We start from the raw sequence: 24,264 nt of genomic DNA on the forward strand, positions 1-24,264 counted from the left end.
ACGCACCGATAAGAACAACTTGGCTTAAGTTGGTGCAGCTTCGTTTTATTCTTACATGGACGGAAGTATCTCAAAACATGTATGGTGTCGCGTACAAATATCTCCATGGTCGGTACAACACATTTCGAGACAACTGTGTCAACATACGTCTGCGTTTTCTGTGATGAACCTGAATAGGTCAAAGTTACGCTCCAGCACAGTTGCGGAATCACCTCCACACGACGTTGACTGAATAGTTGCAAGAGATGCTTCATGGAATAACAATGATTGCTGAGCCTCGTTTTAAGATGTGTGTTGTGATATAAACCCGTATAAAGCAGTGGTACGCCTAGGTTCCTTGATGGCAGGATCACGGTTTGTTTTCTTGCAGGTTTGAAGAGCTCCAGACAGAGTCCCGATGCCCGAGGGAGCGCAAGTACACAGCAGGTTCACCATCCACACAGGTATTCATTCCTAATTGGTCATATAAAGTGTAACCAAACAACGATCAACAGATGGGAAACCTGTTAAGCGCCGTCACTTGGATCTTGGACTTGACGTCCTGGTGAGTTGCTATGGAGCTATGGAGCGAGAAAGCTCAGAGACTGAAATATTTCCAGGAAACTCATCAAGTTCTGGGTATATTCGTAAGTATATTTTCCATCCTAACTCGTCTAGTGGTCATCGTTAAATATCGCTTCCAAAGTTGGCTGGCAAGCTTTGTGGCTGGGGATACGGCATACGAACCGGAGGAATACCGCGTGTGCACCACGCGACAAGCACTATATTACTTCAAGAACAGAATCGACTACTTGATAGGCAACATTGAATGCGGAAATTGCTCTAGGTACGGGAGACGTACCCGTCTGACAGTTGCGTTCAGATGGGTCCACTCATTGCAGGGAATATGGCGTGGCACAAGTGGGTTACACTAACGTCATCTTTGTCATCTCTGCCATGCCCTGTTCACCCGTCTTCTGCAATCCGCCCCCTACACCTCTACAGGCTCCTATTGAAGGTATTAAACGCGTTTTCAAACATCGTGGACGTCATGAATGTTTCTTCCAGTGGACGATCCAGCACCCTGCCAACATCCACTACGCTATAGACGGCGACCAGACAAATGTTACGCTCAACACCCAAGGGTACTCCTTTTACTTCTACGGAGGCATGTTTTGAAAAGTACTTGACGCAGGAGAACTACAACGTATGTGGTGGCACCTCACCAGCAACCGGTGGTGCTTTCCCAGCCGTCATCCTCCTAAGCATCGCCATCATAGCCGCCCAATGAGCACGCCTGACAACCACCTTCTCCTGTTTGCAAATTCTGCTCTCCTAGTCCACGCCGTCATCCAAGCACTCAAGGACAGCATCCATCCTAGTTTTCCATTATGTAGAGGAGAAGGACTGCTCCGTTTCTTAATGTGTATCATACGTGACATCTTGTTCAGTTGTTGCGGTTGAGTGGCATAGATGTAGACTCCTTACCCGTTGTATACTACACGCATTCCCATTGATTTATTTCAAATGCATTCCGTAGGTGACACCAAGAAGGTCCTTCCAGCAACTATACTGACATTCTTTGTGGCGCGTTGCTCTAATCCGCGTCATCTAAAGTCATATTGATAAAAGTGCAGGCCAAGATGTTTTTTTAACCTCTTTATACAACCAGGGATGCCGACCGCCCCTTTGAGCTCAGGCTGTGGTGGCCCTTTAACGCATACAGCCTAAATCTCTTTCGTCGCAAAAATTAGTGCTGTGGTGATCTCGCTTGTCAGGTCAGCGGAGCACTTTCGAGGATCGTCTGCTACCGAGAGCGAGACAATCTCTCCTAACGAGACCCTTTTCTTTCCATAATATTCAGTTGTGCAGCAGCGTATGTGCCTTCCTTTGTGTTCCCGGATGTTGATACAACTTGGCTGATACACACATGACTTAGGGATATTATTGCACGAATGTCACATCCCCCTGCTTAATTCAATTCACTTGTTTATTTCTCATTCAGCGATGGGTGGGGTCGACGAAAACAGCTTGACGAGTCCCCTAAAAGTTTAGGTGACAGCAGCATCTGATACAGAGTAGCACCGGCTGAAGAACCTGAATAGTACACATATGGGGGGAAGGCAATCTGGGACACCAAAAAGGATACACATTACGAAGTTCGCAAAAGTGCCATAAAAGTACACGCATAAAATCCATACTGGTAGAAAAGGTGTATAAATAATATAAACGTAACTTTGAGTAGTTATGTCTGGTAGCTGCTTCCGCGAGATACGCGAAAGGTATATACCTCAGGGAGACTTCGGAACCAAATGGATTTCAAGCACAATTATTTCCACCAACTGAACACAGTTGTGAAATATCTCGCTTGAAAACGACTTTGGAAATTTGCAAAGCTCTGGCTCCCACCGAACGTCGATGGAAATCCTTTCTCTGCTCGGACGACGTCATACCCATTGCTGATGTTTCTTTCCATCTTCTTCCATTGTTTTGTTCCGGGAATGTAACGCAGCGGCTATGACCGGCGTGGTAGACTACGGTCTACTCCATGCAGGGTGACGTAACGCGTTGACATTCGGAAGGGAAAGTTTTTGAGACTCCTCTCCACATTCTTGTTTCGGTTTCATTGTTCGCTTATTTGAGGCATAATTCGTCACATGAGAAAGAAAGTTGATGTTATGCACCAACTAGGATGTGTTTCACCGATCGTTCCGGAGTATCCCTTTAAAGCAATTTTGTATAGCATATGTTGTGCAAAACCTGGAAACATGCCAATGTTCAAAATGCATACTAGAATATAGGCATACACGAATTCAAATGTAGACCCACTAAGGTTGGCGGCATTTATTGCCGTCTTTTTATACCTTATGTAGTATAAATTAAAGTAGTACTTACAATGTTAAATTTCAACAGTAGCTCTGTTGTACGATTACCTGTAGCACGTAGAATGTCTTTTGTAACGTATACATTTTGTTCTTATCAACTATCCAACTATGTTCGCAACAAAAGCACCTGCTCATTCCATTTTCGTGCTGTTTTTTGCGGGAACTTAGTTCTAGTAAGGAACGTCAGTTAAGACTTGTTTGTGACCAGAATGTGTTGATGACCTCTCTCTGTCGTGTCAAGACTCAGTTGGTGGTAGGGCCGTTGCGCTCATAATATCAAGATAGAGAGGTGTCATCTAAAGCACATTCTATTGCCGGTGTGATCATTTGGACAATGTCATTCAGCCATTTTTTCACAGTAGGTTATTAGATCGCCTATGGTTGTGTACCCATCATGAACCTAGTTTACCGAATCCCGGCTCACCGGATACATTGAGGGCCAGCCTTAATATTCTCTGTCAGTTGAATCTCCTTGTATTCTCCCTGTAAGAAAGTGATTGACCCTCACGAATAACCGACGAACTGAGCTTCGGCAGACTATAGACAGGCTCTGCTTTGCATCAGACATTGCATATTTCATTGCAGAGCTAGAAGGTATTTTCTTGGAGTGGACATTTCGAAGCAGAGTTTGTTTGGATAATGGCCATCCTATTCAAAGTAGGCATCCTGTCCCCAAAAGTGCTTATGGAAAGGCGTCAAAGGAAAAAAGTTGATGTCTGTAAACCCTCTATTGATGTTAATGAGTGTTTGTGTTCCCCCACTGTTGTTGTAGCGGGTCCTGCTCAGACGGCTTCCATGTCCAAATTACAGAAAGGAAATATCGGAGGACAATCCATTGTTGAGGAGCACAAGAAGGAAGCCGTCAGCAAGGCGCGCCAAACTCGGGCTTCCAAGTCACAGAGCTCACACTTATATTTACAACTATTTATTATGACAAACTATTTTTCGCTGGTCAGTAGAAAGTTCCTTTCGAAGTACAGACCACTCTGTGGCAGTAAACGATGACTCGGATTCTCAGACAGTCTTGGTGGGATTGAAACTATTCGCAATGGACAGTTTCCAAATATCTAGGCCTAACATATACTATAACCGCCGTGAAAACGTAGTTATGTGTGAGAGAAACGGCAGCAGTTTCGTTGGGACTCAACTCTGAAAGCCATCCGTGACAAAAATATATACATGTTCTGAAAGCCACAGAGTGAACTTGTTTGCCAGACGACGCTTTGTTTTTTCTAGCAACTTGTGAAGGTTGCTACCTCGCCCTCCTCAAAGTCATTGCTACGCGGACCATTGAGATTATTTTTGCAGACAGCGCTCAAAAAACTCTTTCGTTGTATCTTGGCTTTGATCCGTAATCGCGGCTTTCTTTTGCTGAAGAGCACCACTAATAATAAATAGACTTTGAAGGTAAATTTGACGTGGATTCGCTGTGATACACAAGGTGCTTTCCTACTTTATTGTAGTCTGTAAACGGACCAATTCCACGCTAAAACTAAACGAACCACGTGGCCCGTGGTGAACAAAAAAACAATTTGTTTTCCCGCCGATGACGACGCATATTTTTTCACGATCCTCTTTGTATTTTTATATACGAAGCAGTTCTAGCACTTGGCTCGATGTATTCTGTCCCGGTGCTGTCAATGTGTTTCCCCGCAACTAGTTCCGACCTGAAATCTTTAGAATGCCACTCCACCAGTGTTTCCCTCCTTGAAAAATAGACTCGCCTTATGAATGAAATCAAAGGCGCAAATAACATAGATAGGCAATATAAAGTACAGGGTGGCTAACAAAAACCAGTACTTTTTTCACTGTGTAGGGGGAAAATGTTTCGGAGAGTGTAAATATGGTGCGAGTGATTTGGTGTGATATTTTAGTGGAAATCCTGTGTGCAAGTTTATATGCACCACCCTCCCCCACAATTATAGCAGATACGATGATAGTCAGGGAGGTTTTGTAGAATTTGTTGTAGTCAGTGTATTGTTGCTACGGAAAGCGAGGTGTACAGCTGCGAGCTACGTTATATTAACGCCAGTGAAAAGGATATTAAAGGATGTTATTCTATCTCAAAGGTGAGTCTCTCTTTCTACTTGCAGGAAAAAGCCTCTTTCACTGGAGTACACAACCATCAATTGCAAACGTCAACAGCAATCCATTGAAAACATCAAACATCGCAATTGGAAAAGTTTATATGCACCACCCTCCCCCGCAGTTATAGCGATGATAGGAGCAGTCCTTTCACAGAGTCCGAAACCTTCCATCTTGAAATGCTTGTGGAGGATCAACTGCTTCAAGTTTTGGATAGGCCTCCAACAGGAGTCCTTCCTTAGGACAACCAGGAAAGGAGACAGAAAGTGAGCGTCGCGAATGGCGGATACGGCCTCTTTGCATAACAACTCGTTCAAAGCCTTTATAGTGGCCTGCGCTGGAACCTGAAATCGTCTGCAGGATCCAAGGGTGCTTTGCGAGTCGAGACAAAGCTCGGTGGCAAACAGCTAGTTTCCCGACAGGCGATGAGGAAATAGTGTGTATCCTTCCCTGCGGCCCACCAGGAAAGGATCTGCAGGGAAAGGGCTGGTCAGTCTGGGCGGGGGCAAGCACTGGAGCCCAGCAGTCGGTTCCGTTGCGGCGCCGGTTCTTGTATCTTACGCTGGTCTTAAGCCGAGTCAAGAACCCGGAGCCGAACATGTGGGTGGCCCATTCTTCCCCCAAGTGAGGCTCCTTGCCCAACATGGAGCCCAGGACAGCTGCCATTTAGGTCAGGACCAGGGCAGGCGTCTACGTTTTGGTCCTGGAAGGCACAGTCTGAGATTTGCCCGTACCATACAACTTCTTTGGTCTTGCTTTCCATGGTGATCCCTAAGCACATGACGCCCCGAAACGAAACACGGACGGAAAAACGAAATGGAATGAATGAAATGCGTACTATACGTCATCCATGGAACTTTTGATATATTCTATTCTATTGAAAGAATAGTTGTACACAATGTACACGGCTTGTACACAATGAGTTAATATATGCCTTGCAAAGACCACACTTGTGACCGGCTAATAATGCAGCAGAGCTTCACGGACAACTGTTGTCTGTTTGTGGGACGCCAAACACCGTGACCCCCAGCAGTAATTTTTGAGCCTCCCGTAGACTACGGCCGTGGTCAGGACGCTCTCCCGGCGTTCCGACCAGACGAAGACGAAGAGCCTGCCAAGGTGGGAGAGGGCAGCGGTCTAATTGCCAGCGACGACCCGCCGCTCTGCCCAGCTATCTCCTAGGCCTTTTCCCAGGGGGTCGTAGATGCTCCGGGTCTGCCACCACACACTTTTCGACAAGGGCGACCATGGGCTCCACTGCAGACACTACCGCTGCCTGGGCATCGCAGAGTACTTGGTCCTGGTGGTGGAGACTAGTCAAGATTCAAGGACCCAGTCTGCAATAACAATAACGTTTTATAATTGCAGAACGTCCGCTCGCACCAGCTCCGAGCTCCAGACTCACCCAACGACCGTGTCTCCAACTTCAATTTCTCAAGTTCAGTTTCTCTGCCCTTGAGTTCCATTTGCAGTTGGAGAGCCTGAATTTCCAATTATTTTTCCCGAATTCGATTGGCCGAATCATCCTCTACGCTATGGCTATCCCCGTCCTATTCCTCCAGAAGTGCCTGTTCCTGACTAGTCATCGCCCTAGTCGTAACCGCCATGATTTCACGGAGAAAGCCGAAGGCAAACCCACCGAACCTGCGTGCATCTTCAAACGATTAGTGTGGAGCAGCTGTGGGTATCCGTAGCGACCAGTAAAAGTGTCAGTCATCAAGGTCCAATGCGATCAGTCACGGGATGATGAATCCTGTCGACCGCGCCAGTCACCCCCCCCCCCCCGCCCCAGAATGTTGGTCGCCTTCCGTTGAGCCTCACCTCCTGGCGGCCCCCCGGCCTGGGCCTGCGTCTCTGGCTTGAGTTTCGGCACGGTGAAGAGCGGGAGCTTCACTTGTGGGATGTCCGCCAGGGCCTTCTCGTAGCGTTCCTTCGGGGCCCCAGTGGTTCCGGATAACTCCATGATCACCGGTGGAGTTTCCCGAGGCCCCATACCTGACAATCCCGCCAGCCAGTCATTGCTTGGAGGGTCAAAGCCCTCAAACTCTGGGATAGGAGGAGGAGGTGGTGGTGGCAGCTGCGTGGTGAGCCGTAAGGAGTCCACGGTGTTGAAGTCCTTGTCGTTGAGGTCCCCAGGTATGCGTGTCGCACACCTGTTTGATTGGCACGCCTTGGATTGGTCGAAGGGTGCCAGCACAGCGGGGGCATGGCCACTGTTAAAATACTGGATGGCATCGCGAAGAGCGATTCTATGAAGGTCTGAGGACCTGCCGGGGACAGAACATGCTTGGCAAGGATGTAACACCTTCTCCAACAGAGGTGAAACTCGCAACAGAATAGTTTTAGCTAGGATTTTATAATCGCTCGTCAGTAAAGTAATCGGACGATAAGCATCTGGGTCCAGTTTTCGAGTCTTGTCTTTGCGCAGAAGAACACCACCACCATTCTGCATGCTAGGGCATAGCAACCCCTGGGTTAAGCAGATTTTAAAAACTCCAGTCATGCAAGAACCGATTACGTTCCAGAAGCGCTTGTAGAACTCAACTGGTAGGCCATCAATGCCAGGGCACTCCCGCTAGTCATTGAGGAGACAGACGCAAAACCATAATTTTCCGCACGTCCTCGATATCGGACGCAGATTCAGGACTGCGTGAGTCAGGGTGGCAAAGCACAGCTAACACCTGCCTGAGTGCATCTCTACACTGCCGGTGTTCACGCGCGCGCTGTCTGCCCCCGGGCCGAAAACGGCGTGCTGCATCTAGCTTCAGAGCCTTCCAGTGACTAGGCCCAAATTCTTGCGCGGAACAAACATCCGCAATCCAATTTTATGCGTCATTTTTAATTTCGGGGTCATTGAGCAAAGACACGTTCAGGCGCCAAAAACTGGAGCCAGAGCGAAAATTTAGCAGGCCAGATCAAGGTAACAGAACACCAGCATGATCCGTGAGATCCCCGGCAGGTCGTGTCACACAGCGAGAGAAGAAACCCGACAATCCTGGCGAGACGTAAAATCTGTCGAATCGGCTGTGGCGGCCCCGGGAATCAACCCAGGTGAATTCATAGGTATTCCCGTTGACGTGTGACCAAGCATCAATGAAGCCAACAGAATTTACTCAGCGCTCACGTTCTCTATTTGCTTGTCTGCCGTGCTGTCGGTCTATCGTGGAGTTGAAGTCGCTGCAGAGAGTAAGTTTATGTTAAAATAGAAAAAAGGGTCAATTGTGCGAAAGAAATCTGAGCGCTCACTGCGACGGGTAGGGGCGTAAACATTAACAATGCGAATAGCACTATTGCCGTACTCTAATTCCACCGCACACCCCTACCTTCCGTGTCTGTGTCGAACCATCGGACGGTACCCCGGAATGACGGGAACACTAAAATACCCACGCCAGCCCTGTGTGGCGAGCCAGGACTGAAGAAAGCTCTGAGCCCATGTGAATCCTCAAGGGACTTGATCGCGCGCCCGGAAAGGCATCCAGTCTCTTGAAGAAGGAGAATGTCTACACCTGCCAACTTTGCCCAATCGACAACCTCCGGCTGCTTGGCCTCCCTGCTAAACCCCCGGACGTTTAAGGTTGCAAGACTGAACAGAGACATTGCAAAGAAAGGAAATGCAGCGAATTTAACACTAGGACTCATCGTCCATTTGATAGTCATCATGCTCTTGGGAGCCGTCGGAGGACACGCGTTTAGCGACAGAAGCTGGAAAATGCCTATCACCCACGTGCACTATCTTAGGGTCCTCATCAATCACTAAGCGCTCGGAGTCTGAGGACTCAACACTGTCATCCTTGCAACAACTCACAGCACTCGCGTGCTCAACTGGAGAAGCGTCTCTTGCATCAAGAGCACCGCCACTGACTACTACAGCTGTAACACTAACTGGACTAGCAGGAGTGGTAACGGCGCTAACAGCAGAGACACATACAACGGTGTCACCGGCATCGGCACCACTAACTCCACTAACATTATGACTGCCATCACTCACAACGAAAGGCTCTTCCGCCACACTAACAGTGTCGTCGTGAGCCGCTCTCGCTGAACCTCAGCCGTGACACTTTCGTCCGCGAGCGCCTGCACGGGAGGCGCTCCAACGGGAGCAGTTGGTAGCACACCGCCACCACAAACACGGGATGCCCATGTCGTAGCCAAACATTCGGATAGAGTATGATCCCCACCACAGCGCTCACATGAAGTATCGCGGCGCGCCTCCCATGCCCAAAATCACCACAGCGAGCACGAAACCGGGGCCGCGCAGTCTTTTTGGGAGTGGCCCTCTGCGCCACACCGCATACAAACTCGTTTGATACCATCATAGTTGACGGTCAACCGCTTACCACGCACACTTAAGAAGTTCGGAACTGGGGTCCACATTTCCATAAGAGCGCGCCGATTACCCTCTAGCTCCTTCTGAGGGAACGTCTCGGGAGTTACTTTGGTGACAGGACCGTACTCAGTAAGAACGGCCAACACCGCCACATCAGGAATGCCATCAGGCACCGAGATGACTGAACCAACTCGATCACATAGCCCTTCACCGTAAGCGAGCCCAGGGACTTCTCAGCACCAGACGCGGATTTCACAATCAGGTCGCATGCTCCACCACCAACTTTCCCTACTTTCTTCACAAGAGGAAGTAGGAAGTCCACCCGTGTCACGGAAAACGGTCGACTGGCCATAGAACTAGGTGGCGCACGAAAGAACGAAAAATCACTCACCCGTGATGGAACGAAGCTAGAACCTGCCGATGCAATTTTTGCAGTGGTGGTACATATAGTGCAGGGCATGAGCTTAGGACATGTTCGAGATCTTGAATTTCGCCGGTGTCGCATGGTGGTCACGTTGAGGGGTCACTCCCAAACAATTCAGATATTCGTTTCTTGGTCAGTAACGATCCTGTCCGAGGGACAGACACAGAGAGACTGTCCATGATCGACTGCCATGACTGGGAGACTGTCCTGGGACTTGGTGTTTGTGTTCGTTTATTGGTCTCGAGCAACTCGAGAGAGTCGACTCTTGCTGGGTGAAAATAGACCTCGACACGAGAAACGTCATCATGACGTTGGTAGACAAGCTTGCTGGGTGAAAATAGACCTCTACATGAGAAACGTCATCATGACGTTGGTAGACAAACTGAAACCGAAACAAATCGCAAGCTGAGTTTCACGAATGGGCACTTGTTCGCTGCCTCCTATTGAAAGAAAAGGAGGACCGAAGGCCGTGTCCCTTTCAGAGACCATCGTAATCCCCTCAGTACCGTGGCTTTCGCCTCTATAGCTTCGAACGTAGTTCAACTATACCGTGTCGCTGTCGAACAGTAAGACATCATTTGTTTACAAACAGGGAGACGCCATGGCAGTGTCTCCCGTTCGAAAATTGGAGGAATCAACCTAGAAGTGCACGGGAGTCGATAAGTTTTCTGCTGGTGTCTCCCAGCGACTCGATGCGAGTCCCTGGAGTCGATGACGTACGACGACTCTCATACGTCACGACTCCGACTCGCGCGAGTTGAATAAACGAACACAACACGTGTTGTGTCTGTCTCTTCATGTTCTCTAGTCTCGGGGTTACATTGCATCTATTATTAGGTTCAGGTCAGGATCAGGGTCGCCTTATCCCTTTGGGATCAGGGCGCAGCTCATGTAAGAGCTTCACAGGCGTAGAGACTGGAAAAGTCTCTGGAAAAAAATAAAGAAAGAAACACTATCGTCAACTTTCTCTCGACGCTTTTTGCCGGGCTTCCAGGTGGCGCTTTGGCTGCTCTATGCTTAAAGTCTATGCTCGGTGTCTAGTAGTCGCTGCCGAAGCCCAATAGCGAGAACATTAGTTACAGTTTCGGTCTTGTTTGTTCCAGTGTCGGACATGAGAATAGTAGGTGTTGGAGGTTCAGATTCGCTTAATCCCTTTCAAAACAGAGCAGGTATCCGACCAAAAGCAGATACCACAAGCGAGGATCTAGACAAATTGACTAGAAATTGCCTAGGGTCGCCTTATCCCTTTTGGACCAGGGCGGAGCCCGTGTAAGAGCTTCACAGGCGTAGAGACAGGAAAAGTCTCTGAAAAAAAAAAGAAAATCAAGAAAAGTTTAGGTTTGCCTAATCCCTTTTGAGTCAAGGCAGGTGACGTGAGGGCACCACAGGCAAACGACAGGAGAAAAAAACAAAAAAGAGTATATGAAGGTTGAGGCGGTTGTAGGTGGGTCGGTTTCAGGGATGTCGCTGCTGTTGGCGCTTCCGGTCCCTCCGACACGGTCGGTAGGCTTGTTTGCCTTGGCTTGGCTCCGATGGCCGTCGCTGGTGTCACTGCTGCGTCAGGTGCTTTCGACTAGAGCTGTGCGCCGACGTCGAGTGCATAAGTCTCGCCGACGCCGCCGATGCAAGAGGGATCGGCGCGGCGCCGCTGCCGATACCGCAAGAGCTGGCGGTGGCAAGAGCCCGTTCTTTGAATTGGTTAAATCCGAAATATAACTCTGCTACAGTGCCCTAGAAGACTGTAGTGGAAAATGCGACGCTCTTGAGGCGGATGCCGCTGGGGGGCGCTGGCGTAGTTACTCCGAGCAGAAACTGACGCCGGCGGTTATCGCACTAGGATTGTTATTTGTGTGTGTAAATTATTCCTTGTTATTTATTCAAAAAGTCTTACTGCACGACACAGTCTACCGGCACATAAAACAGGAAGCAGCAATGAGGGAGACAGGTTCACTGTTGATATTTCGGGTAGTTGGTAACATGACATAGTAGATATTATGCAACAAAAAGACAGGGGCACATATAGAGGAAGACACAACACGACGACTGCAACCTCACAACTGAAGAACACGGAATGTTCTTCATCTTCATCTTCAGTTGTGAGTTTGCAATCATCGTGTTGTCTCTTCCTCTATGTTTCCCTGTCTTTCTGCTGCATAATATCTACTAAGACAGGTCTATGCTTTCAGGTATGTTATGATCGCAGGCTATGACGCTGTAAAGTTCGCTGACAAGTATAAGACACAAGATTATAACGTCCACAGAGTATGAATATATAAAAAGAACACAATGAAACTGCAATTAAATGAAACATTGGATGCACATAATGTAAAGAACAAAATGAATTACTCGCAGGTAAAAATGACAAGTTATGTGCAGCGACTGAGCTTCAGATATTTTGCACAGTCATGTTCTTTGGCTCGATTCAGCGGCTTAACAAAAAAATGAAGCCTAGTGGTGACATAAAATGCCATAACTTGAGTACTCAGTTGCTTGCAATGTTCAGTGCAACCAATGGCACTCTGTCGAGTTCTATGAAGAAGTGAAATGACGTCCATAATGCTTTCATGGTGAAGTTCCTGCGTACTGAAGCAGCTCGTAAACACGTTTTCCAAATTTCCACGAACCAAAGCATAAATCCCCCCTCTTTAGCTATATAAAAAAGACTCTGGTCGCTTCTTGATGATACCCATGTCTGTTGACTTTTCAATGACAAGTTCGGCACTGCTGAGGTCACCATCTCCAATGAACTTGCCTATCAGAGTCTGCTTTGCGCATTTGTATTCCTCTATGCCGTTTGTACTGACCAGAGCATCTAACACACCAGGCTCCGCATTTCCATTTGCAGCAGATTTTGCCATACTATAAAAGCTAAGGCAAGAAACAGTTACCAAAAACTGTTGTGTTGGATGTGACAGCCTGAGGGTTGCCTCACAATGCCAAAAACGTTCTCAAGCGGATCTTGACTTGGTGATGTCACGATGAACTTAGAATAGCGTACTGGCAATGGTGACCCTTAAGCCCACAGCTGTTGAGCTCGACAGAAAGCTACCCGGGTAGCCAGTCTTGCAACAGGGCGCGAAGCAATGTGTCTCCACCTTCTTTTTCTTCTTCTCCCTCGAGGACCAGCACACTCAAATACCGGCAAAATTTACAGGAAGCTTCACTATTTTGATGCGTCACACATGGCCTTCTTTCGGAGTCACCAAAGCATCACGCAAACACAGCAAAAACGCTGCAGTGGACATAGGCGCTTCACAGTTTCTCCGCAGCAACCCATGGAGGCTCCCTATCGGGAATTGGACGGCAGCGCCAGGAGATCCAGCAGCAGCCGTCCGCTCGTCCTTCCTCAGCTATCGGGCTGAACCGGTTCCGCTCTTTCCACTATACTCTTCTAGGCTTTTTCCGACAGTCGTCCATTCAGAGCATGCTGGCAATAATTTGTACTTAAAAGCTTGGAAACTTAGTGTATAAAACGACGTTGATTTTTTTTTATCTTATCTTATATTTTTATCTTATCTTGCGTCCCTCCTGTTTGAATCTTCCAAAAAATTCTCGACTGGAGCAGTTATCAGCACTGAAGGCAGCTTTTAGTGCATATAAATCCGGCCTCTACATATGTCGCATGCATTATTACTTTCTGGAGGTGTTCTGGGAAGTCCAACTTGTTGGGAACAGCGTCTGTCGAAGCATTTGTTTTTCAAATGTTTGCTGCAGACCAGTGATGTCGTCGACGGCGTCCAGTCCTTTCGCCTGACATTTACCGCACATCTTGTTTAAATGTTCTGGGTGGCCGTGAGGGAACCTCCATTGAACAATTTATGCCATCAATTACGGAAGGGATGACAAGGCTAATCCAAGCAAGCAATCGTCGATACCGTGACCAACAAACTGAGCCGCAGATACCACAGCTGACAAGCGCACTTCAACGCCTGCTGCGTGCCGAGACCATACCCGTGAACTGCAGGAAGGCTAGACTATCACAATGACTCTATCCAGATAACGTACGGCTTAAAGTTTAACGCTTAGATCTTGAGATACGATTCACAAAGTGCCGCGCACATGCATCAACAGCAACGTTTTGTCACCCCGCTCGTGGACTAATAAATCGCATTTATTTGTAAAACCAAGTCACTTACTTGTGAAATGTCGTCCCCGGTGCCTTGCCAGTACGGTCAGCACACCCATAACCACAGCAGGCGGGCATGACACCACAAAAATGCTACGCAAAGGCGTATGCACACAATGCAGCTGAGTGGCGGACGGCAATGTTTTGAGCTTCCCAAGATGGCGGCCGGTGACCGTACGGTTGCACCCTCAATCCGCCAGAGGTTCAGGTTCAGGTTCAGGTACGCCTAGACCCTTTAGCATCAGGGCGGGCTCCACAAGTGGTGCCTCAGGCGAGAGAAACAAATATAGAAAATAATATATACAATAGGTTCCGCGGGGAACCGACAGGAGATTATGAAATATTCGTCTGTGTAGGGGTGTAGGGCTTGGTGTAGGGTGTACTACTCTCGCTAGGTGGCATAGTTCTTTGTTGTCTCTAGTCGGCTTGCATTGGCGATACACCAGAGTATGGAGTATAGTTACACCTAATCCCTTTTGTCACAGGGCAGACTTCTTTTGAAGTCACAGGTGCGAGGATAACATTTAACAATGAAGTCGTATTTGTTTGTTATTCTGTGATTCTTGGTTCATTTGGATCTTCATGGCAGATTTCTTCATTTTTTCCCAATTTGTTAGATGGCGCTGTATTCGCGCTAGGAGTGCATTCTCGCTTTCGGTTTTGTTTTCGCGATACAGCGTCGCCATGATATCTTCTGTGTTTCTTGTCTTATCAGTCAAAGGTGTGACCCCTTGCAGTTTGTCGCATTCCTGGAGGATGTGATTTAAGTCTTCAGGTGCTTTACCACAGAGTGAGCAAGTAGGGTCGATTAGATACACCTCCAAGGCTAGGTGGCGCATGCTACCGCCCGACACAAAGGGAAGGCCGCCATCCATCCATTGAAAATATCCACATCCACCTTGAATCCATGTGCGCGGACGTTCGAGAAGTAAATATTGCTCAAGGAGGATGATGCGGTGATTTTACCTGATGACTTTGAGTGCGGCAGTCATGCTTTCGAGATTGTTTCTATCTGTCAGGCGTGAAGCATTTCAGAAGAGAAATATTCACCGTGCTCTGCCAGCAACAATGAAAGCTTGGCGCACGCACAAATTTGGAGATCTCCAGGAACTCGTACTGGAGGAAACTACACTGCCTCAGCTGAGATCACCAAACGATGTTCTCGTCAAGGTTTACGCGACAAGCGTCAATCCGCTGGACGTCGCAATGATGGGTGGGTTGTTGGGTGTTGATAGCTGTTGCCATAACATACCAATTTCCTCTTCAGATGGCTATGGTCGTAAGGTAATCGACGTACTCAGAAGCATCCAACACTTTCCTTATACGTCACCGAGATTTCCTCTTATCTTGGGCCGAGATTTTTCGGGACAAGTCGTTTCTGTTGGACAAGGAGTCAAGCATTTCAGAATTGGTGACGAGGTGAGCTCTTTTCATTCTCCTTCCTGTGCCATATAATGCCAGTGGCATACGTTATAGAAATGGTTCTGACCTCTTCCTAAGGTCTGGGGAGCAACAATGGCAGGACACCAAGGTTCACACGCGGAGTACCTTGCTGTATCTTCAAACATTGTAACACAATGCAGCGCGAGTGTTTCATACCGCTTGTAATACAATATATATCCTCTAGATCTCACACAAACCAAAGACGTTACCTCACTTGGAGAGTGCATCATTCCCCTACGTTGCCCTGACAGCTTGGGCGGCCATCAAGACTGTGGGAAACTTGAGCCGAAGCAATGCCAACAAAAAGCGGTAAAGTGGAAAAAGTGGTAAAGTGTCTTCTTCCTCTGAATCTCTCAATGCCTGCAGGTGCCTCGTGATTGGTGGATCGGGTGGTGTCGGAACATTCGCCATACAGGTTACGTTTTCCAGTATAATTCACTCCCAATCATGTATCTGGTTTTACCACGTACTATTTATTAGCAATTTATACGAATGTGCGACGTAAATAATGTTTGACTGCAACAATAGCATGTGAAGCACATTTTGATGTCACAACGTGCGGTCCCTATAAATTGCGAGGTACATACGTTGGAATAAATACGTGCACTTTAACAGTGGCCAGCTTGCTCGGCAGAAAGCAAGACGAGATAACATCCCAATGTATCGGTAGCACCAGATTTGAACCCGAATTACATATTTACCTTCCAAATCCGGTGAAGGTATTTAACCCGAGGAAGCCTTTACGAGTGAATATTTATTGCCACTGTGTTTTGGGTATAAAAGGGACTATTTCCCGTAGAGAAGCACTCCCAGTTGAGAGACTGTCTCGCAAGAAAAGTGTGTGTGAAAAAACTATCGCCTCCAGGGGTTCTTTAACGTAGGGCCATTTATTTTTATCAGCTTCTGAAGAGCTGGAATGCAAATGTGACTGCAACCTGCCGGTCGGATGCCGTGGATTTGCTGTCCAGGCTAGGAGCAGATTCCCTGATGGATTATACGGCACCGGACTTCCTGCAGCAGTTAAAAGCGAGCCAAAGGTAGTTGGGAACCTAAAGAGATGGCACCTAAATCCTCCTGATGCAGGTTTGACTTTATCCTCGACTGTGTGGGAGGTGAATACCACAACTTAGCTCCAAAACTTCTTCATAAAGGCAAACTGGCTCCTTGTGTGACTGTCGTGTCTCCTGTGCTGAAAAACACTGACGAGCATGGCTTGATCCAGGGCTTTGCACTCTCCGCGTGTCATGCTGCCCAAACTACCATCAAGGTGCTTTTTGCTTCACATTCTATGGTTGAGCCCACCCTCGATTGTCTTTGTGACCAAAGAACATGAAAATTTGATGGGTAAAACAATGGGAGCACAATTTGTGACTGTAGTTACTTGCGCGTGACGAAGCTGGTAGCCAGAGTTAGCGGAAGCACCCTCAACGCCTGACAAAATCACCCGCAACAAACCCACTTCTGGAAAACACTAAATACTTTCCAGAGAGAGATGAAAGCAGACTTGTAATGTTTAGGAGAAATTCCAAAGTGTGGGCAACAATTTCAGGAGCTGGTCGAAGGCCGCAGTGTGCGCTGGGCGTTCTTCTACCCGAATGCTGCGGCGCTCAAAGAAATTGCCGCAAAAATTGACTCTGGAAAGGTAGGTGTTAAACTTGGTGCAGCTATTGGTTACATCTCCGACAAACTATTTACAGATCAGCCCGGTTGTCAATGAAACATTCTGCTTTGAGGACACGCGAACAGCATATCACAGCGTCAAGGATGGCCACCTTCGAGGAAAGAATGTCATCGCTGTAGGACAAGAAAAACAACAATAGTCACGCACAAAGAAAAATTTTATTTTGTAGAGGTGCTATAGTTGTTCTTCCAAGCCTTTCTGTATCCTCTTCAACTCTCTGAAGAAGACTCGATTTCCATCTGAAGAATTCCTTGATCCACTCTTACACTGGGAGCAGCTTTGTCCTGGATGTTGTACCTGTGACATTGAGATACGCACTTCTTAAGTAGTGCCGCAAATGATTTAAAAGAACTCGTAGCAAAGACTGCTTCTGCCACATGCCGGGCATCATGTACAAGGGCCATGTTACGAGATCATTCGAAACACTGATTGTGTACATGTAACTGATGGCGATATGTCGCAATCGCCAAGAAATCGTCCTCTGGCACTGGTGGGACCAAGCCTCCTTTCAGGAAGCCGTTAGCATCTTCCTTTTGCAGGAAGGACTGGACATCCAAGGGTATTGCTTAAGAGGCCCAACCAGAGTGGCGTGAGCAAAAAAGTGAGAAAAACAAAGGACTAAGCACATGTGCTGGTTCTTTGACAGTCAAAGCAAAAATGAAAGGTATCGTTACACGAGTTGTGCTCAGCCTTATCTTATGTGTTATACAAAATCAGTAGCTGTAAAATGGTAAGATCTGCCAGTATTGAATAGGATATAAGAAATATGTGCTTGAGTGCTTATGACATGAGTCTAGTGGAGTGGAATTTTAGCATGGATGACACCACCACATGTAATCATCAAACTGGTCCTATTTACTCGAGCAACTGAAAACGTGAGGTTTTTTCACCCCAGCCCTGCTTGCATGAACGCCAGTCCTCTGTGCTGTACTCTGTAGCTTTGCCAGTTGCTGCCGGATAGGCTGCTCAACATTCATGCAAGTGGGAAATTACTAATGTAACGATACTCGTCAGACCCAGGACATTGATGGACCAATTCTCAGTGCCGTTTTCCCCCCGTTTGCCAGTATTTTAATTTGTATCCTTTTTTTGCGTAGTAACTTTTGAAGTGTGTCTAACTAAGCACCAACGAGACCCACGTAATACGTATTCACAAGCCCGTATTCTTGAGCCAGATTGTATTCATCACTAAAATCTGTAAGAACGATGCAAGAAGATTGGGACTAAAAAATCAACGAGACACACCGAAGCACTGTGTCTCATCATTTTTTGAGATTTTTACGCACTAAATACTGTGCTAGCCAACATATTGCACCTATGGCAGACATTTGATTCCCCCGCTCGTGCGAAGCTCTGCGCTTTTCTGCACGAGAATGTCCCTCACGATGTGACAAACTCCCACTCAGAGGTGGGAGGAGTATCATGTGCAGCGTAGTTTCTTCTGGCTTCCCCTGATAAGGTGACACGGAGTCCTTACGCAGCAGCTTGGGTTTTTTGGCATTCTTTGCCATTTGAATCGCTCGCTCGCATCTAGTAAATTTAGCGACGGAGCAACACATGGTTTCGGACAGCTTTCACGGCGCTCGGTGGAGATTCACAATCGGTTTCAGTGAAATGTAGACTCAGGGTGTCTACCAACCTGGAAAACCTGGAAAACAGGGAATAGTCAGGGAATTTTGACGAGACTGGAAAAGTCACGGAATTGTCAGGAAATTGGGCTAAAAAGCACCTGAAGTCAGGGAAAATCGCAGACAAGTGCCGTGATGATGCGCGGCGAATCGCGAGTGCCGACCGGTGGTTGAGAGGCGATGCCGCAGCAACGTTACTGCGAGTAGCAGTTGACCAGTACGACAAGCTCCGACGTAGAAAAGTAGGGTAGCCTCACTAATACTTAATAAATGGCCTGTTTTATGTTGGATCTGGTATCAAAACATATGAGCAGGCACCAAGTTCCCTTTTGTTTTTGTCAGGGAATTCGCTTGAAATAGTCAGTGAAAACCTGGAAAAGTCAGGGAATTTGAAGGTTGCAGTTTGGTAGACACCCTGAGACTGCATATTCGGAGTTCAGTGCCAGGTTGAACATCCTGACGTTAAATCGAAGGAAGCCACCTACTTGTTGGCTCAGTTGCCGGAACCTCATGCATGCAAAAATCTGTTTGTCTATTCTTTTTTGAGCGCACAGCCTCCAAGTTGACGCTGCATCTCTGTAGGCCTTCTCAATGAAGCACATGCATGTACAGGCAATTCTTTATCGCGATGAAATGGAATTAAAACGAGAGTCCCATCAAACCACAAAGAGCCACATTGAACACACATGAGACACCGATGGCAAAGTATGTACGGTGTGTCTAATCATAGACTCGCCCAATAATAGAACGATAAAACAACCACCGTAGTGCGCCACCGGTAGACATATACCATTTTTGAAATGTCTATTTTCCCCTTTGATATCATCGAAGGAATAGCAGTGACCAAGAAGAGCGTATGACTCTGTCGAGAGCAGCGAATCGGGCACATTGCCGGGCGAAACCTCCCGCAGCATTTTCTACTGGGTCGTAGCGGAACCTTTTTGAGACAAAATATTTTCTCGGTACACTTATGACGTGCCATTTCACGAAACAGCTGTGGTTTTTAAACAGCTTTAATACCCGTTCCGTGCTCCTTTAATGAGGTACAAAATTACCTGTTTCGTGTCAAGTTGGACGAGCTTATCTTGGATATGTTTGATGAGCCAACGGGCCTTGCACTTGAGGGAGTGACGAGATGTGTGCTTGCGTTCTATCTGGTTTAGCAGGCACTGTCCTTGCCTGCGTCCATTAAAATAAGCTATCTGAAGACATCCGATGGGACAACCAGAGAAAACTCACAACAACAAATCCAGGAGTTGTTTTTCGGATGAGTTATCGCATCTTCTCATTTGCAGCCCTTCGTGGCTGCACACCTTCGAGGATTTCTTAAGCATCGAAACCAGGTTCTGAAGGTTTGCTGGAAGAGAGTGGCTGGGACCTGCGTTCTGAGTGGTAAAGCATGTTTCCTCACATTTCAACACTCATAAACAAGGTAGTTTCAAGTTACTCTAGATGGTGTGCACATCTTCGTAGCTATGACTTTGATTATTTGTTGCCGTAGCTGCCAAAAATAAAAAAAAAGGGACAGGATAGGAAATTGTTTTCTATCCTTCATCAATGCAGGGGCGGTCCCAGTGACGTCTGCGAGCCAGTCGCTATCCATTTGGGTTCTGGACACAGGCTTTTTCTCGCACAGAATCCTATCACTGGTAATCCCATTTAGGTCTCTCTCCTTGAGAGTGTCACAGAGAAAGAGACGAAAACTGGACCAGGCTATGCAACCACCCCGACTGCATCAATATCTTAGAAAGCGGAGGTAACAAATGAGAACTCCTCAGTATGGTGGTGTCAAAGAGGAAGGACAAAGTCGTTGACCCTCAGGAACTCTGCTGTGCCCCATTCCAGCTTCCCAATATGCCCAAAGCATAACCTGTTGTACATTCATTATCCATACATTACATCCTTATTGTATAGTAGAGCAGACAAGAAACGTCTGAGGATACGTGTTGACTTTGTCTGCGAATAGGGTTTCCACGTTTTCCGCATTTATATATGTTTTATCAACATCCGATATTTTCAGCATTGTAAAATGTTTGTGCCAACGAAAGATGCCGTTAATACCAAAAATAAGTACAGTTGGGTACAGACATCTTCGGCATGTAGCATCACGTGCCGGAGTATAATTCTGAGTTTTTAGGAACATGCCCCACAAAAAATATTGGGCGGGTGTTTTTCGGCATATGCCAAAAATGCGGAATCCCAGATAATGGATTACCAAACTTGTAATGAGATTACGTGGATCACAACGTTATGGCAAACTAATCGATTACTCGCAGAAGTTATCGACTTACTTGGAAGATGTTACGTACCTTACTTAGGATGAATGGAATGTCGGTAAGCTTGAGCCTGTATCGTTCTGTAGTACTGCAGGTGTTATCAGAACGAGTCTCTGAAGTTGATCTTTGTCTGCTATACTGCGCTACACTGCTTGCAGCTTTCGAGGCCTAATTACATAAAACTTCCTCGATACACTGTGTAAATGAATGTCAACTTGATTACCTGCGACACTGAGGTACTTCTGCGCCGAGAACGAACGTCGTCGAGATACGGTGATGTACGTAACGTTGTCGATAAAGCCAGTATTTTACGAGCATGGCCAAGCTGTTCTTCGAGAAGATAGCATTGGGATTCCACAAGGTCGATGTGCTCTTTTAGATCTAGAGATAAAAAGTTTTCAGTTTGATTTTGAAACCTTCTATTACTTACTTTCAGTCGCAAACCCGTGCGCAGCACGTCTATTTTGTTCGAGCAGCTCCATTTTCTTGAGTAGAGTTCCAAGTGCACTAATAACCTCTGCAGGAGTTAACATGATTACACACAGACTACAGCTGGAATAATACCGTACCATCGCTCCTGGTGCACTGGCGACCAACAGTATTTACCACGTGAAATTCCGAAGGCATCTTACGGTACAAAAGTCACCTACACATGGCACTCAGGACAGCGCGCTGTTTCGAAATTCAAATGACGACTGACAACGTTGAAGTTGAAGCAGCTGAAGCGGGTAAACCCACTGATCAGTGTTGCCAGGTCACTTAGGCGGAAATTCAGGAGGTCGGCGTCAGAAAATTCAGTAGAATTCAGTAGATGTACTAAAAACAAGGGCAAACGGTCCACGGCGACCTAACTAGTGGGCCATATGATAAATAAACACGAATTATCACGATATATAGGCGATAGAATAAGTAAAATATACTTGTAATTTGGAACAGTAAAGACGTGCTTGCACTTGCACACCGTCATTCGATCACGTACTCTCGCTCGTACATATTCGCAGCTAAGTCGCTAAGTTATAGTTATACGTTATACCAGTTCTTGCCTCCTATCAGTCGCTTCGTGTGCAGCAGCGCAGTGATATTTTCTGTCGAAAGCTGTTCATGAGGTTCACCTAAGAAAATATCCGTTCCATGCACGCGCTCGAATGCGACAAGCAGAGGAGGTTTACACCGAAACTTCCTAACCACGGACATAAGCTCATCGGAACTTGTCTTCATGTTTGCTATGTTACCGGGTGTCCTGTGAACTATGCATGATTCTGCAATGTATTTGCTATAAATTGTTTTAGTTGTGCAGCTGCTCGCTTTTTTAAAGGTGACTGCTTGCAGATGCCACCTAACGCGTAGACCCAGTGGTTTACCCAGATTTTCGTCTTTTTTTTTGGGGGGGGGGGGGTTCTGCAAGGGGATGTATTTACATGCTTTTCACTCAATATTGCACAATCTCAGAGTTTAGGGGGTCTCCTTCAGATTTTGGGGGTGTAGGGGGGGGGGTCTAGACAAATCACTGCGTAGACCCCTCACTATGTCAAAAGTACATGATTTTCTCGCTCGTACGCGGACTACGATGCAACCAGACAGTGCCAGCAAACGTGAATTGGAATTCGCTATGCAAAACCACGCTTCAGGCAAAAAATTCAGTAGATTTAAGCGCGTTTTTATCTTTTTTCAGTATTTCAGTAGACCGACTAGAAGTTCAGTGGATCTACTGAAATTTCAGTAAACCTGGCAACACTGCCACTGATAAACCGTGGATTGGCCGGATCCCATCCTAAACCTGACGAAGTACTGCCAAAACAGCATGCGTCAAGTTTCGTGCAAAGGGTTTACTATTTTAAAAGGCAAAGGAATTCAAAGAAATTTGAAATTTTCTATTTATATTACGAAGTTAACCTCTCATGAGAGGAGGTGAGAAAGTCGTGTTTGTTTCACTGATATCTATGTATAAAGGCTGGATCGCTGGATCGCGCATGGGAGAGGGGCTCGTGGGGTAGAGGCGTGCCTTCGGGCCGCCATGTTGGTGGGCCCTAAAGTGCTGTGTGTGCCCATAGAAAACAATGGGAGACAACAGAGATTGTGAGTATTTATTGCGCTGCAAGTATTGGTCGTTGTTTGTCATCACACAATTTTGTAAGGTGCCAGTATACTGATGTATCCTAACCGTGTTTCACAGGTGTCCTGCCGTTCGATTCTTAATTACGTTATGTTTTGCATTCCGAAACTAGACCGTCACTGCAGTGCAGCGCTGGGGATTGTACTACAGCACGTTTCCCAGCCAATATTTCAATAAGAAACGACTTGAGGTTAACAACAACCATGTATATAATATCCCGTACTGCGTTCTGGACAAAAATTGTTCCATAAAGAACGGTCCGGGAAAAGATATACTCGCATGGCAGAAAGAGATCGTTCTGTAGAATCACAGCCGTTGTTTTAGCCGTGTATGCGTTTAGTATGATTTATATCAAGCATCGCCTTAGAAAGAGTCTTTTAGTAAACGACAGCGGTGCTTTGCCTCGCAAATATGGACACACCGAAGCAGCCCAAATAATTACTTCACGCAATTAGATCACACTCGTTAGGACAGTTAATCTGATTGCGTATTTTCAAAGTCAAAACTGCACGCTATTTCTTGCATTTCTCTAAAGATATAGATTAAAAAGTTGTGCATATACTCACACATACTATACAAGATATTTGATTGTGGATTAAATGCTAAAATTTATCGATTCACATTCAGGAGAAGTGGTGACTACCACACATAGGGTAAGAGTTTAATTAAAATATGAACAGGTGTTGCGATTTATGATCAGTGTTGTAGAATGTGTAATTTCACAATACGCAAGCTTTAATTCGCTCACTTTGACGAGCACTCTTTCATGACGTCAGGGAAGTTAATCGAATGGATTGATATTTTCTGTATACACTATAACATAATGCGAATTCTTTATGTCGTGGATATTAAAAGTTACAAATATTTTCTGAACGAAATTTACTTAAAACTCGAAGCTCCAACTCGACTTCTTTACTTAAACCTTAATTTACTTAAAACTCGAAGGTAGTGATGTAAGCTTAATCAATTAAGTTACTTAGAAAGTGGTAACACCTCCTTGAGACACAGGACTTATCTCTTTTTGAAGTACAGCCCTTCTATGTTTGTTTGCTTCTTCCTTTATTTGTTCTGATTATTTGCAGGCGCGGTTGTGCCAAACTGAATGTCCTTCTCCAGCACTCACATGCTTTTGTTGAATACAACTGCAGCGTGAGAAAAGCTGCTTGGGGACGGGGTCCTGCTATCCAGTGCTGACTTTGTCATGCTTGTTATGTGGAGCATGTTCCAAAAAATGCAGCTCCACGTATGGTCTTCAAATTGCAACAGGACTATTTGGAGCTTGAAACAGTTGTGATTT

General features: G+C 46.5%; 3 protein-coding genes and 1 long non-coding RNA gene across 5 annotated transcripts in view; 2 read left to right on the forward strand and 2 right to left on the reverse strand.

The window, feature by feature from the left end:
- The window catches only part of LOC135387774 (voltage-dependent calcium channel subunit alpha-2/delta-1-like), an 84,522-nt gene extending 79,597 nt beyond the window's left edge, over window positions 1–4,925 (forward strand). For both annotated transcript variants that reach the window (XM_064616891.1, XM_064616892.1), the window contains 7 exons: window positions 371–443; window positions 495–544; window positions 600–626; window positions 686–826; window positions 882–997; window positions 1,048–1,124; window positions 1,175–4,925. In XM_064616891.1, coding sequence (XP_064472961.1) covers window positions 371–443; window positions 495–544; window positions 600–626; window positions 686–826; window positions 882–997; window positions 1,048–1,124; window positions 1,175–1,270 — 580 coding nt within the window. In that variant the 3' untranslated portion in view covers window positions 1,271–4,925. The remainder of the gene's footprint in view (window positions 1–370; window positions 444–494; window positions 545–599; window positions 627–685; window positions 827–881; window positions 998–1,047; window positions 1,125–1,174) is intronic.
- LOC135387775 (uncharacterized) overlaps window positions 1–13,936 on the reverse strand; it is a 66,284-nt gene extending 52,348 nt beyond the window's left edge. Inside the window, exon 1 of the long non-coding RNA XR_010421252.1 lies at window positions 13,837–13,936. This is a non-coding gene — a long non-coding RNA (uncharacterized LOC135387775). The remainder of the gene's footprint in view (window positions 1–13,836) is intronic.
- Window positions 13,937–14,712: 776 nt separating this feature from the next.
- Window positions 14,713–18,188, forward strand: LOC135387776 (reticulon-4-interacting protein 1 homolog, mitochondrial-like). The gene is made up of 9 exons (XM_064616893.1): window positions 14,713–15,039; window positions 15,094–15,245; window positions 15,327–15,395; window positions 15,454–15,578; window positions 15,636–15,684; window positions 16,170–16,306; window positions 16,353–16,536; window positions 16,819–16,911; window positions 16,967–18,188. The coding sequence occupies exons 1-9, from the start codon at window positions 14,796–14,798 to the stop codon at window positions 17,087–17,089; spliced, it is 1,176 nt and encodes a 391-aa protein (XP_064472963.1). The 5' UTR covers window positions 14,713–14,795; the 3' UTR covers window positions 17,090–18,188.
- LOC135387777 (centrosomal protein cep57l1-like) lies at window positions 17,090–21,602 on the reverse strand. The gene is made up of 7 exons (XM_064616894.1): window positions 21,424–21,602; window positions 21,285–21,371; window positions 21,078–21,235; window positions 20,888–21,022; window positions 19,818–19,963; window positions 19,634–19,757; window positions 17,090–17,247 (listed from the first exon to the last, which is right to left on the reverse strand). Exons 1-7 carry the CDS (start codon window positions 21,479–21,481, stop codon window positions 17,125–17,127), a joined length of 831 nt encoding a protein of 276 aa, XP_064472964.1. The 5' UTR covers window positions 21,482–21,602; the 3' UTR covers window positions 17,090–17,124.
- Between the last annotated feature and the right edge of the window lie 2,662 nt (window positions 21,603–24,264).

This window comes from Ornithodoros turicata, chromosome 3 (assembly GCF_037126465.1).
Source record: "Ornithodoros turicata isolate Travis chromosome 3, ASM3712646v1, whole genome shotgun sequence".
Lineage (NCBI taxonomy): Eukaryota > Metazoa > Arthropoda > Arachnida > Ixodida > Argasidae > Ornithodoros > Ornithodoros turicata.